The 14,702-nt window shown below is 42.7% G+C and overlaps 1 protein-coding gene across 3 annotated transcripts in view; it reads right to left on the bottom strand.

The window, feature by feature from the left end:
- B3GALNT2 (beta-1,3-N-acetylgalactosaminyltransferase 2) overlaps positions 1–14,702 on the bottom strand; it is a 26,062-nt gene extending 11,360 nt beyond the window's left edge. For 2 of the 3 annotated variants that reach the window (XM_085219705.1, XM_085219706.1), the window contains exons 1-5: positions 14,462–14,702; positions 6,062–6,209; positions 4,872–4,972; positions 3,612–3,805; positions 1,962–2,057 (exon numbers count right to left, since the gene is read on the bottom strand). In XM_085219705.1, the coding sequence (XP_085075831.1) occupies positions 1,962–2,057; positions 3,612–3,805; positions 4,872–4,972; positions 6,062–6,209; positions 14,462–14,564 (642 nt within the window). In that variant the 5' untranslated portion in view covers positions 14,565–14,702. The remainder of the gene's footprint in view (positions 1–1,961; positions 2,058–3,611; positions 3,806–4,871; positions 4,973–6,061; positions 6,210–14,461) is intronic. The other variant, XM_085219707.1, reaches the window with a different exon arrangement.

The raw sequence follows: 14,702 nt of genomic DNA, 5'->3' as shown, positions 1-14,702 counted from the left end.
GTTAAACAGCACTGTCCTCTTTGTCTCTCCAGCTACTCCCCGTCAGTGGTATGGAATACACATGGCACAGAGTTCCGTTTTCATGGAAGCGGCCTTTGGCTTTTTGTCAACATAAACGCATTGCTAGGACTTGGCTGTAGGAACCCCACGTGCGAGTTTTAGTTATCTGCTGCTGGTTCTGCTCTTCTGTGCCTTCAGTCGCCGCAAAGTAGAACGATCAGTTCAGCCTCCAGCAATCTGGCTTGCCAGATGCTTCTTCTGGGCTGTATTTCTCTCCCTTTCCTCCAGATGAGGAGAAAGAGCAGCACTTCAGTTGGAAGATGAATGAAGCTCTTCAGCAGTTCGCACAATCCATTAATTCTTGAAGGTGCAAGGGCAGAGAATAGATATTGTCTCAGAAACCATCTTGTGATAATTAAACCGTTCACTAAATTTACTGCTAAAGAAGTAGGTAGGAACACGTGGGCGTTCTATCTCTTCTGAATCATCTTTTATGCTTCAGCATCTTAACTATCACAGAAGACGACATGCTGTGCATAAACCATATTAATCTACATTAGAAACAGCATGTTATCCTGTAAGCATTCAGCGCATGGCATATATCAGATTAAGGATGCCCACACAAAGAAATAAATGAATACTAATATCCTCTCCCTAAATGAAATATTTCCCATCTGCCTTTCACAAAAAATGCAGTCATTTATACCCAAATTACAACTGCCTAGTATTTTATTGTCTCAGAACAAAGACTAAGAGGAGTAAGTCTTCCTTGTTATACTAGCAAATTACTGAGGAAGCAACACCAAAAAAAAAAAAAAAGTCTAAAACCTGATTAAGATGACAAACCAATTAATCAGCAGCAGTCCTCTTAAGAGGAGCGAGCTTCCAAATGCAGTCATTTGTACAGAGCCAGGGAAATAAATCAGGGATGAAACTGACCCAAATGTCTTCCCCTCCCCTTCAGTTTTCTCTCTCATTGCATTCTTTCATACAACATTTAACTTCTGCCATAAAAAAACAACCCAGACCCAAAGATAACTTACATAAATAGCAGCAAAGGCCCAATCGTATAGAAGAATACTTAAATGAAGAAAAACAGCATAAAATGGCAGTTGAGATATTTAAAGTGGTACTGCTGGTCCAACAGGAAAAATCCCTGGACCCAGGAGGATCAACTGAACTGGAATCCTCATTCTGAGTCAACTTGTATTCACTAACCTTTCACTGTAACAATATCAGAATTTTTTCCTTTGTATATTCTGCTCCTTCTGTGTTCAGCCACGTTCCTTCCCAAGCTGCCACAACTATACCAAAATCTGTCTTGGATTGCACCTCCCAAAGCCAATAAGAAAACAAACAAACAAACCCTTCAGACCCTGGCAGCTTGGCTAATGGTATCTCAGGAGAATTGAGAATGCCAGTGCTGTCATTACTGCCTAGAATAAAGGTCTTTCCCAAATTTCTGAGGGGCACAGCCACAGAACGTTGACATGTTTTAAAATACAAGTTTTACCATGTGAAAACCCACAGCCTACTCTGTGCCACATCATCCAGCTTAAATTTTACAAGACAACTCTACCAAAGACCTTAAAGTTTTCCTGCGTGGTTCAATGATGGAACAATTTCCTTGCCAATGTTGTTCAGAAACACAACTACTGAAATTTCAGAAGATCTAAGTAAGCACATCTTAATAACTATTTGGCTAACACTCTCACTGCGACCATAACACACCACTGCTGTGTCCAAGACACCGGAAGCAGAAACGTCTTCTCCAATTAATCACATTTTCCTTTTTTACAACAGGTAGTAATCAAGACGGTGAAAAAGAAATTCTGGACCCCAAATATGAATTCCCAGAGGTTTTCACTTGCCCTTTTCTGCCTCAAGCATAGGCCAGTTCTATTAGTCAATCGCTCTGGCTGACTTAAAAGAACTGAAGGCACTTTTGACACCATGCATACCTCTGGCAAAATGAACTGCTCCACTGGCTTGTACCACAGTCTGTTCACTTGCACTCCACAGCTTGGTGGGCTAAAGCGTGCACTGAAGAGAGCTTCCTGTGAACAACAAAGGTAGCACAAGTGCTGTGAGATTAGGCAAATCTTGATCATCTCAGTTACAATGGAAACAGACTTACAGATTGTATAAAGATTACTGGAAATTGCCAAGACAGCCTATGAGACTCCATGGTATTCAAGCACTGGACTGAAGAGGGGGAAGCAAGCAACAAAACCAGAATCCAGCCAAGGCAGCACATCATCTGGAAGACTCAGTGTCCCAGATAACAGACTTTCTATCTTTTGTTTAAATAGCTGGCTGCTATTTATTGCAACAGAGGATGCCTGTCCCCTAAAACTTAATTAGGACTATATTAAATAGGCCACCAAACAGCTCTTAGGTTGTAAAAGAACGACATAAAGATGCTGCATCACCAGATTTCCAATCTTTAGTAAAGTCTCCAAGCTTTCCTATCATACTAATTTTTCACCTTCACTGGAAGTAAAAGCCTAACAGCCTAATAACTTGATCTGTGTTAACATTTAGTATTCTACCATTTAGCAAACATAAATCTGATTATATTATACTTTTTTTTTTTAATTATAAAACCAGCTCTCATTATTCATTCATAGAAGTCATACTTCAGTATATTTTCTGCACTTAATTTTAATTATTTTCTTAGATTTACAATTCTTTCTACTGTATTATTGCCATGAGTCTTGACATTGACCCATCAAATTATTACGAGAGATAAATGCAATATATTAAATGCAGTGAACACCACAGGATCACAGCATGGCTGAGGTTAGAAAGGAACCTCTGGGTCCATGTGCTCCATCTCCTGCTCCAGCCAGGACACACAGAGCAGGGTGCCTGGGGCCACATCCAGGTGGCTTTTGGAGATCTCCAGGGAGGCTGGAGCAACCTGTGCCAGTGCTCTGTCAATTGCACAGCACAGAAGTGCTTCCTGATTATGCTCAATTTTTTTATTTTTTTTTTTTCCCCCTTCAGACACTAAATCATGTGTGTGTTACACCCACATCTGAGCTTAGAAGTTAGGGGAATTATCACTGTTTGAATTGCACTGGGGGAAGTTCGTTACCTGTAAAAAACAGCACTTTCAAAAAAAAAAAAAAAAAAAAAAAAAAAAAGCCAGAATGCCCTGCCAAAGAATAGACAAGAAAAAATTTCAGATATACACTGCACATCTTTGTCCCAAAGTCAATGTATTTTTCTGGGCATGTGTTTTACATATATTTAACAGATTATTTTTTATTCCTTAATACCTATTTAATATTTTAGAATCTCAAATGTAACCAGAAGTGTAGCCTGGAATTAGCTATTAGTGTTCGTTCAAAAAGCATTTAAATTAACTCATAGCACTTTATGAAATTATTTTAATTTCCTTTTCTTTTTCTCACCTGTACTGCATATATATAGCTGAGAAATAAGAATTTATGATGCAACTGAAATAAAATATAATTCCTGTGCTTGCCATTTAAGTATTGCTCTTCTAAATCACCAACACAGCATGTTGCTTCCTGTAAAAAATAAGTTTGCAATACAGACAATATGCCTCAGTTCACTTGTAAAAGATAAGTGCAGTACTCTACCTCATGTTCTGCCTGGTACAGTTTGACAGTGATGTTCCTCTGGAATCCAACCCCATCAGCTTCATAGAAGACCCCAAGACTGGTGATGACAATGGGGTAAAGCACACGGAAGTTCACGCTGACAACTCTGTCCTCAGATAGCACTGAAGGTGTGTCCTCAGGGAGGCTGAATGCTTCAATATCCTGATTCAAAACTAGATGAAAAAAGAAAGGACAGAGATAATGTGAGAAGATTTCATAGTTCTGGAACTGCATATACACAAAGCACACTGGATACATGCAAAGCATGCTGATTAACTTGCATGGCTGGCAAGTGCACAAGGATAACCAAGTGCTGGAGGAGAAGAAAAGACAACTGACTGCAGACTGCAGTAAGGAGAAACTCCCAGTGATGCAGCAGTCTGCAGATTACCAGCAATAGCAAGTTATTGTCTATGCATCCACAGAGAAAAACAATAAATCCACAGGGTGAAGATAAAAATGCTACTTGATCACGTGTATGTCTGTGTATTAATATATTAAAATAATTACGTACCAAAATGACATACATTTTTGCTCAGCTTGGCTGACTGTTTTAGCATTATGCCCTCCCTGTGCCCTGAGGCAATGGTTATTCTTGGGAGACTGACTAAGCAGAGGTTATTGCCATTCATATCCAAAGGTTACAAAAATTACTCTGGCTCCACAGCCAGGTAGTCCTTAGGTAACTCGTAATTAAAGAGCAAAAATTAAATAGAAAAAAAAAAAAAAACATCAGGAAGAAATTTGTAATTTTAGTTAAAAGTATTTTTGTAAGGCAGCATTTCACTTTACCCTTGAACAATCTATCAGCCAGACTTGCTTGGAACTCACTTCACCAACAGAGAAGTCTGCCTGACACTCCTTTTCCTGCCTTGCTACTGTCTGCACTCATGTATGGTACTGGACTGCGTCGCTGAAGCTCTCTCCAACTTGATTTCACACAGGAATATAGTAAAAAATGTACTGTAAAAATTTATCACATGGGAGAGACCATTCCTCGATACAAGAAGAATGCAAATTCATTAGAATCCAACAGCCTCCCCTTCACGTCCTCAAGACCTCCCCTCTCCATGCCTGCACCTGGCACTTACAGGAAGGTTATGCGACTGTCAGGACAGCGAATTCTAGGCAGCGTTCATTTAAGCACTATCCATCTCAGTTAAGCACCTCAAGTTATTCTCATAAAAGGTGATTATTTCTAATTCAGATCATAGAATTTTTAGAAGTTAACTTCTATACCTGGATTACTGATGTTCAGAAGCTTGCAGGAGTAGGGGTCTTCTCTGTCCTCCACTGGCACAGCACAACCACGTGCACCTATTATAAACTTCACAAGGACACTAAAATAATTTGGTTTTATTAACACCAGTTCTTTTCCCTCCTCCCTTCACCTTCAATACACTTATTTCATCACAGAGGCCCATCTTCCCCAGGATTAATTTAAAACCCCTTAAGATAAACAATGAGGGTCTCTGCATAGAGAAACCATATGAATCCCTGTGTGGGGGCTCAGCTCCAAACACACACCAGCCTTTTACACAAGGGCACAGGAATACTGGCCACCAGGATCGGGATTGTTGTTTTTAGCCCCAGTCCTGACAGTGCAAGTCAGGAGACAATAAGCAGTACAACCAGCTAGAGCATCGACCTTCACCCAGTCTTTCACTCAGCAGCTAAATATCCTCCTCAGATTCCATCCAAGCTATGAAAGGTCACATTTTCAGATAACCAAAGCAGCTATGCTTCGCTCCGTACTGCGCACCAAATTTGTGAACAGCAAACGGCTTTCAGTATAAGGCAGGTACCTAGAGAAGAGACCTATAAACTTCACAGTGATTCCAGGAATGAACTGCAGAACTTTCTCAGTAGAAACTGTCTGGTCTGCAGACTGACAGGTCTACGTGAGTGGTCAGGAAGGGTTCTGCTGGTATACTTGTGTCAGTGGGAAATACACCTAAACTTTACCTCAACTTAACAGTTGAAGCTGTTAAAAAACATTTTGTGGTGCTCTCACCAAAGACAATTGTGCTTGCTTTCAAGTATTCTGGGTTACTAAGCGCCTCAAGCTCCATACCACACAAAGCATACACTGCAACGTGAAAAAAGGAAAGTCTGATACACCACTAATAAACCACAGCAATTAATTGTAAAAATGAACAGCAGCGAGCAGTTGAACGGTCAAAAGTTTCTGTATACAGCCGTACAATTAGAATTACCTGTATAAAACAGTTCCAGCCTGGAACAAGCAGTATTTTTATACAGCACTAAGCAGATTTTAAAATGATCGGAACATAAGATGCTCAAAATGAAAGGGAAAAAAAAAAAAGAAAAAATGGAAATCCTTTAAAAAAAAATGATTAAATCAAGAGATTTATGCATAATATTGTTTTCTTTTCACAGCCCCAAAAGTTCAAAACTCTAGAGATTACCGTTGGCTCAGCGTTGGGTGTTGTTTCAAGTGCTGGAACCAAGTGTTCCTTATAACACTGCGCAGTTCGTGATTGTGGCGAGCTGACAAAACACCTACAACAACATCATAATGTTTCAGCTTCCACTGAGGAAAGAAGGCCAGCGGACCTAGAAATACAAAGTAACAACAGATACATTGTCTGCACGATTCTGAGCTGCAAGCAGTCATTAAAATGCACATCAAAAGCAAGAGTACTGGGTACCTGAAACACTAAAACAAGAGGTAAAATTACTGTTGCATTCTTGGTTCAGAAACAGGAAAACATCTTCAGCACACCAAAACCTTCACTAGCAATCTATGAAAACACTTCTGGACAAACCACAGAAATCCTGCGGGTAAGGTACAAGGTCCTACTGTGTACTCTGCCAGTCTTATGGGAGCTCGAGCCTCCTGCTTGCTTGCAGGCACTTCTTTATCCTAAAGCTTGGGCACCTGACATTGCTGGAACAAAGCCTTCACTGTTATAATTCATCATGATTCCACCCAGAAGAAGAAATATTTAAACCAAGCCTGTCAGATTCAAAAAGATGCCAGTTCTTCCTCTGTTTTTTCTTAAGGCTGCTGAACCCCTCAGCTTCACCACTCCACTATCACACCAAGGCCTGTTGCTTCCAGCCGCTCGAAGCTGGGCAGCACCGTGTGCCTTCACACAGAGTCTGACACCCCTGCACAGTCTCTGGGCATCACAGCCAGCACTTGTAATCCACGGTTTACCTTTGCTGGTTTAACTTAGAGATCACAAAACCTGAGAAGCTGCGACTTGGAGCCTGAGAACAGCCAGGGAAGTAGCTCAATCAACATCCAAAGACTTGGAGAAGAATACTTTTTTGCTCTAGGGTGCGTTCATAATGAATTGCACCTGAGTCCTGAATCCCAAATAAAACAGTGCTCTGCTACTGATTCCTAGGACAGGACAATAGTAGGGCATGTAGACTGTGACGCTTCCACAGGCAAATCTTTCTCAGTCTATTTCCCACTAAATATTTCTGTTCTGAGCATGCAAATAGTGATTTTTCAAGGGAAAAGAAGGTTTAAGTTCCATATTATTTAAATGAACTTGTGCTGGCAAGTTTATCGGTAATTTAAGCTGAGCATTAACGTATTGAGAGAAGTTTACATCAGCTTAAGACTCAAAAGGAATTAAACCCAAGCAGTAATCTATTATTTCCATTCTTCAGCGTCGGTTTTTCACTACAGTCAACTGCTATACCTCGTATAGAAATGACAGACTGAATGGATGGCAAGGTTCAGGAATATTATCTGTGTGCTGATGGAGCTAAGTCCAAACTGGTTGCCCTATAAAACAGGCAGAGAAACTTGTGAATGAAACACATCATTCAATCCAAACACAATTTTAGCCTCTCAGTAGGCTGCTAAATACTGACTGCCTGGAACCCCTGCAAGTCTTCAAAGGCCACTAAATAACGAAGATCTGCCACGACTCCTCAACAGAGGTACTCTAAGACTACAACATTACAACAAATTCCTCTAAGATCTCCTAGCTCTTTCTCACACACTCCTGTGATTATTCTCTCAACAGCCTTAACTGCAAGCCTCCCAGCACAAATCTCACAGGAGGACAAACGTGTTTTCTGAGTGCACATTAGACACTGCTTGTACAAATTCTGTTTTTAAAATATCACTTTTAATTCAAAGCAGAGCAATTTCATCAAACCAAATAAGAAAAATGAAACTATGCACAGATATCTATGGGATGACTTGATTTAGAATACCAAAAGTTGGCATCAGTTAATTAAAAAATAATAATAATAAAAATAAAGCTACTTGAATCAAAAATATGTTTTTTTTATTCAGTTTATATTTTAAAATGAGTGAAGCTTTGTCTTATGAACCACTCACGTGGGAACAGCATTAATATAACAGATGCTTCTGAATCAGTATCCTACTGCACTGAGAACAGCTCTTTCTCCTGTTTTAGGCTGTCTCCTAGCTTTGTAAGGTAGTGCTAGAGCAGCCCATACTCAGAAGATTTTCTTTTCTATCCTTGAGGCTATGCTGCTGTACTTTTAAAATCACTGAGAATGGAAAAGAAAGGAAAAAAAAAAAAAAAAAAAAGGCCACAGGAAAGCTTAATTTTTCAAAACTTTGATGAATAAGCTCCTTACTTGTTAGCAAAAGTTTCTACTTTCTGCTGAGAAGCAGTAACAACACTTGCTAAGCCTTCAGGAAAACAGATTCAGATGTTTCTCTCTGAATTAGTAGTATCAAAAAAGAGCAAGAGCAAGAAAAAGTCAGAAAGATGGGGAAAAAAAGATGAGGCTATTATTCACTTAAACAAACAATTTAGACATGTCATGGATATGATCTGATGCAGCATAAGTCATAAGAAAATAATGCTGACCTCCAAGTCAATAGTAACTATGTATTTATATAAGCAATCAATACTTGACACTGGGGACCAAAGTGAATTATCATATCTTCTATTTTTGTGCATTCTTAGGCCAAAATGTGAAGCACTAATAACAAGCTTAAAAAATACATATCACTCTTACCTTGCATTGATTGTACAAGACAACAAGCCAATACAATTTCCATTACAAAACAAAGGGAAAACTGCAAATGTTGTTTTTTTTGGTGGAAGATGGAGAAGGAAGGTGAGCAGAAGCCTAATGTTAGCTATGCTACTGGCTTTCTGCATGATCCAGTGCCACCTTGCACTACTTACACTTCCATTTGCTTCACAGGGAAAGTACTTTACAGGGATGTGTTTACAGGCCTGCTAACTGTGAAAAACCATACATGAAAAGAAAACCAAAGAACAACAACAGGAAAACTATGTATCACATTCCATGATAAATCCTAGAAGTGCCACAGGAGGGAAAGCTTTTTCAGTTAAAAGACCACGCTCCCATTAGTTGCCTTGCTTTTGAATTCTTAGGTCTGCGTGGCAGGTGCATCAAGCAGCCAAGGACTTTTCAGTAAAGTGTAAGCAGGCAAATGTGTAGTGCCTACCCCACAGTCTCCCAGCATCAGGCACAAGTTGCTTTCACTGCCGTTTTGCTTAAGCCCATTACCCACAGCAAAGACTACGAAGATGTGAATGGAGGCAGCCTGTTTCCCAGCTACTGAGATCCGTTTTGTTCTACACAGAAACCATAGCGAGTACTTCTGTCAGCACTAAGAATGACAGAAGCCCAGCCTGCCAGAATCTTGTGCCACACGCCTAATAAGCTCTTTCAGCAGCTTTTCTTAGGCTGGGGTATTTGTAAGGACAGGCTCCCACACAATTCTCTGACGTCTGACCAAACACGTATCTCTACTGGCGCAGTGTTCACCTCAGTACGACCTGCCATAAGCTGCCCCAGTGAAACCTGGGGAAAACACCAGCCTTTGTGACCTCCACCTGTCTGTCAAACATGACTGAGAGTTATCAACGGATCAAAGTCAGGGAGAAATGCAGGAGGAGGGGAATAAGTCTGTACAGCACAAAGATGTGCCCTTAGAAGATGAGGCTGAAGACAAAGCAGTGCCTCCTGATGAGGTGACTGTGGGAAGAGGTCGCTGCCGCCAGGCGGCCTGCTGGCCCTACTCCGATGTGAACCGCCTCAACTGCAGCCAGCAGCTCCAGAAGTATTATTTCCCACACTACAAATATTAACAAGCATCTCTCCTTCCTGTGAGACTGACTCTCATCAAAATGTCAAGCTAAGCTGTTAATTATATTTACAGCCATTACAAGGACATGAAAAGATTGAGAGATCATTTAGCTTGATTTTGTCTATAAACAAAGTAAACGTGATCTTGCTGCACACACCTCTATTGATGAGTTCCCGAGCAACTACTAAATCTGCACGATGTTTTCAGACAAGTTTTACCAGGAGCCCAGGCCCCAAAGTGACTCAGTACTTACACGTTTCATGGAACCGGACAAAGAAGAGATTTGCCTGGAGCTCTCACCCAGAGAGGCCCAGCACTGCATGCCTCACTGCACTATCAGGCAGTAATTCTTCACTGGCTACTGCAGGACGAAGCGAGCTGTGCAGAATGCTGGGCTCTGCACCTTCTGCCATCCTGCAGCTACCCACTTGTGTGGGTCTGTCAACGGACAGAACTAGGTAGGCTGCCCAGAAGTTAAGAATATTCTCAACTAATCCACTTTGTAAGACTCCAAAGGAACACGCCCCACAAATCCAGGTGTTATCTTTGCCTATTCTTGTGACTTTGGAGATGTATCCCTGCTTTTAAACGCCTCTCTCTTCTGTGCTGCTTTCTGAAAGATCCAAACAAACACGGAGGAAGGAATTAACTGCATATAAAGAAGGTTTGTGTTCACAGAGTGCTGACACACACAGAAAAAGAACAAACCAAAGAGCAAAAGCAGCTCTTTCCCCACCTCTAATCTTCTTCACTTGAAGTAATCTGCTATAGCTCGTCTGCATTACAGGTTTCTGTGCAAGCAGAGCTGCATGACCTCACTGCAGGACTTACTTTAGACCAGAGCTAAAAACCAACAAGATGTGCACACATCCTGGTTGCTGCAGGAGCACGGTACTCCTTAACACAGAAAAGCCTCTAAGCAAGCTTTTAAGCACTTATGGATTCAATGAGGAAAACCTCAGCAGGCAGAAGATTTATTTATTTATTTTATATTAATGTCATTCCTTTAAGGAAATAGAACAGTTTTTTACATTAATGTCATTCCTTTAAGGAAATAGAACAGTGGGGTCCTATAGCATTGCAAAGCAGCAGTTGCAATACTGGCAGGTTGACAGTGCTCTGAACACCATTAACCATACAGCACTCACACTATTCCAGGCCAAGCCTCAGAAATGTAGAGGCAAAAGGAACAAAGCAAAGGAAAAGCACCTTTACCTGTTGAAGAGTAATTACCAACCTGAGTACAAAAGCCAGCTCCCAGAGAAGGCTGCTTGCTCCCTTGTGGCTGTCCTAGTCAGCAGGCAATTTAGAGGAGCTTCCTTCAGCCACAAGCTTGGCTGCCCAGCTATGGCACAACTGGTGGGTGTCCTTTGGCTCTTGCTCCAATGCCAAAATGCATTAAAATGCATTTCTAATGTTGCTTATGTTTGCAATGTATCATACAGAACAGTTGCAAGACTCAAATAAATAAATAAATAAATAAATAAAAATCCCAATTCAGTTGACAAATATTGGATTGACAATTATTTCATGCTCAGCAAAGGAGTAGTTGTTTTTGTTTGGCACGGCCCAACCCTGGAAAACAAAGTTTTGGTAAGATCTTATGGACCGAGGTGGGGAACAATGGACATCTCAGGTAGAACCATACAGCTAGAGCCAACACCAAGCCTGCCTGCTGCCAGACAATTTCAATCTCCAAGGCCATCAGACTAATCAGTCTTAACATGTCTACAAAAGATGAAACAACTCTATGATCAAGCAATATACTGCTCTCTGACAGACAGGGTTAACAGATGCCAAGAACATTTCTTCTAAACGTTCTCTCTTTTTGGCAGAATTTCTCCTTACGAAGCAAAGTTTTATTCATAACCACAGAGGATTTTTCTACTTCTTGTTATTTCCATGTCAAAAAGCCAACAGTGAGTTCAGCTCTCCCTGCTCTCTCACCTGACAAGAGCACAGGCCAGTTCATGCAGGACATGGCCCTGATACTGTGAGGCAAGTCACTAACTGCCAGCCTAACCAACTCTCTATGTGGATCCATTAGGACAGTGCTGGAAAAGTACGTGCTGAACCACAGGACAACAGATGGCACACAAGCAGCTTCAAAAAAAATGGTGTTTCTTAATCTGCTCTGTAATATTCACTAGTACAAGACTGACTTTAACAGAACGACAAGGGACACGTTTTAGCTGCCACATACCCTCAGAAACACAACTGGAATTATGTCTGAAAGGGCATTACCATCAGCAAAGCAGTTTGTTACACTGAACTTGTGGGGCATTTGATTAGGTACAGTAACTGAAGGCTCTTACTTCCTACTCAATTAGAATCATATGATCAATTAAAACCCACAATTAGCAATGAATCCACATGGAATGTGAAAAGCAGGTCTGTCTGTTCTTTCTCAAGTTTCTGAGGTCATTTTATAATTAGCTGCTACCTAAGACTTTTACAAAAATTAACCAAAGCTTCCTACCCACGAATTTCCTTTGGATAGAACCTGTTTGTAACCAGTCAGACTTCAGTTAAACCTAAATGCATCTTCTTGCATGTCTTGCTCAGAAGCACGAATTACAGTCCCATTCACTGGTGAAGAAAAGGAGCAGAGAGCCAGGAGTCAGGACACTACATCAGCAGACAGTTTCATTTCAAGACTGATCCTTTTTCCAGTTAATGAGTACAGTGTACAAGAAGTATACTGGCTTCTGCAGCAGTGAGGTGAAAGTCATAACGAACACAGAGGACGACCACATGCCACAATGGGCCAAAGTGTGCAGGCAGGCTACAGCCTTTCACATGGGCAGTCAGGAAGAAGGTTTTATTAAAGGAGGCTCTTTCAATGAAGGAGAAGCAGAAGAAGGAGCAGGACAAACAGGACCATAAGTTCCTGGAACAGCCCTTTCTAAGGCAATTAGAATCCAAGCGAACAAACAGAGTAGCCCAAACCTTTGTTAGATAAACATAGACTATAGAGCTGCCATTTAAATATGAAGATTAAGAGCTGCTTATTAGAAAGGTTGAGCAGAATGAGTAGTCAGAGATGTCTCTTTCAATCTTGTGTTTGTGAGTCAATTGCATCAAGGTAAATAATTGTCATAACAGGCCATCAGATTTTAACAGAAGTTTCCATTCTGCATCTGTGTGTATGCATGCACAATGGTTACTGAGAGGAGAAAACTTCTCAAAAAGTAGAACTGCTTTTCTATTGCTTTTGATCTGTACTAGGGCTGTTTTTGCAACCGTTGAGACATTACGCAGGAAAATGAAACACCAGGGAATACACAGATAACATTTTTTTATGTGTTTTTATGTCACAGCTACTATAAAACATTGTCCCATAGTCAAATCTATTCTTATTGTGAGGGCTCCTCCTTAAAACACAATGTGAAAACCAAGCCTGCAGAGAACACATATATACTGAGCATTTTTCTACCAATGATGGAAATTCACCTTTTATGAGAAGCATCAGTTTTCCTTCCCTCTGCACTGATACATCACCCAATTAACTACAACCAAACAACGCTTGCACAAACTAAACACATAGTTATTCTCCTTCTAACGAAACAAAACAAAACAAGCACTACTGAATGCAATATAGTTTCATGGTAACAGGCACAAACTCCAACACAACTGCTAATAGGGAATCCCAGAACAGCAAAGCTTCTTCCCCATCCCAAGCTGAGAAACCTCTGCATTTGCTTTAGAAATCTCAGCAGGAAACGTCACCATGATGCACCGGAACAGGTTTGCCAAAGAGGTTGTGGATGCCCCATCCCTGGAGGCATTCAAGGCCAGGCTGGATGTGGCTCTGGGCAGTCTGGTCTAGTGGCTGGTGATCCTGCACATCGCAATGGAGGTGAAAACAGATGATCATTGTGGTCCTTTTCAACCCAGGCCATTCCATGATTCTACGATTATGATTCTATGAGATTTCATACGGCCACCTGCAGCTCCCACGTGCTGAGCTTACAAGGGCTGCACCACAGAAGACAAATGACACTGTGATTTCCAGCATCCAGAGGCACCTCAGCCTCAGAACAACTCCTGTGACAACTTAGTCACCTCCATGAGGGGAACACAGGCACAGCCACACAGCCCATGACTCCCAGAGCACCCAAGCTCCCACCCTGCTCGCCCCACACCTGCGGTATCCAGCAGTACTGGAGGCCTGCAGACTCGGCACTGCTGCATACAAAACCTGCCCGAAAGCATGGCTCTGTCACCCAACGGGCTGCTGGGTCTCTCCATAGAGCTCGAGGACAAAATACACTGTTATCTCCGGATCGTTTCCCAGACACCCTATAAAACGAACATTTCTTAACGCTCCCAGACAGCACCCTAAGGGCGTCTGACAGAAGTTTCTCCCCCAACAGACACTTATTTCTACCCGCCGTGCAGATCCACGGCCTGAAAACCACAGGTCGCACGATGAAGAACGCAACGCGGCCCTCAGGGCTCTGCTTTCACTCGCGCCGCCCCACACCCAACCCTATAAGAAGCTCTCCGCCCCTTCGGGGCCATTACATGCAGCCCCGCAGGACCGGCTGGCGTGGGCTGCCCGTCCCGGAGCGGCACGCGGCGGGACGCGCTGCCGGTCGGTCGGCACCCAGCGCTGGAAGCAGCCGCGGTCCCTCGCCGCTGCCGACAGCCGTTTAACGGCCGGCCCCGGCTCCCGGCTCCCCGCCCCGCTCAGCCCCAGTCCCGCCGCGGGAGCGCCTCCGAGCAGCCCCTGCCCTACCTGCCGGCCGCCTCCCGGGGCCGCCGGGGCAGCTGAGCAGCAGCCAGAGGTGCAGCGCGACCCCGAGCGCACAGGGGAACAGCAGCACCAGCCAGTTTCGCATTGGCCGCCGCCGCAGCCGGCCCCTTCCCCTCCGTGCCGGGACTACGGGCCCGCTCGGCGGAACGCGGCTCCTCCTCTCCGCGCCGCCGCTCGGCCGGGCCGGGCCGAGCTCTGCTGCCCCGCGGCCGCCGGGAGCTGC

This window comes from Meleagris gallopavo, chromosome 2 (genome assembly GCF_905368555.1).
Source record: "Meleagris gallopavo chromosome 2, MGAL_WU_HG_1.1, whole genome shotgun sequence".
In the NCBI taxonomy this organism is placed as follows: Eukaryota; Metazoa; Chordata; class Aves; order Galliformes; family Phasianidae; genus Meleagris; species Meleagris gallopavo.
This window is presented reverse-complemented; position numbering and strand designations above follow the sequence as displayed.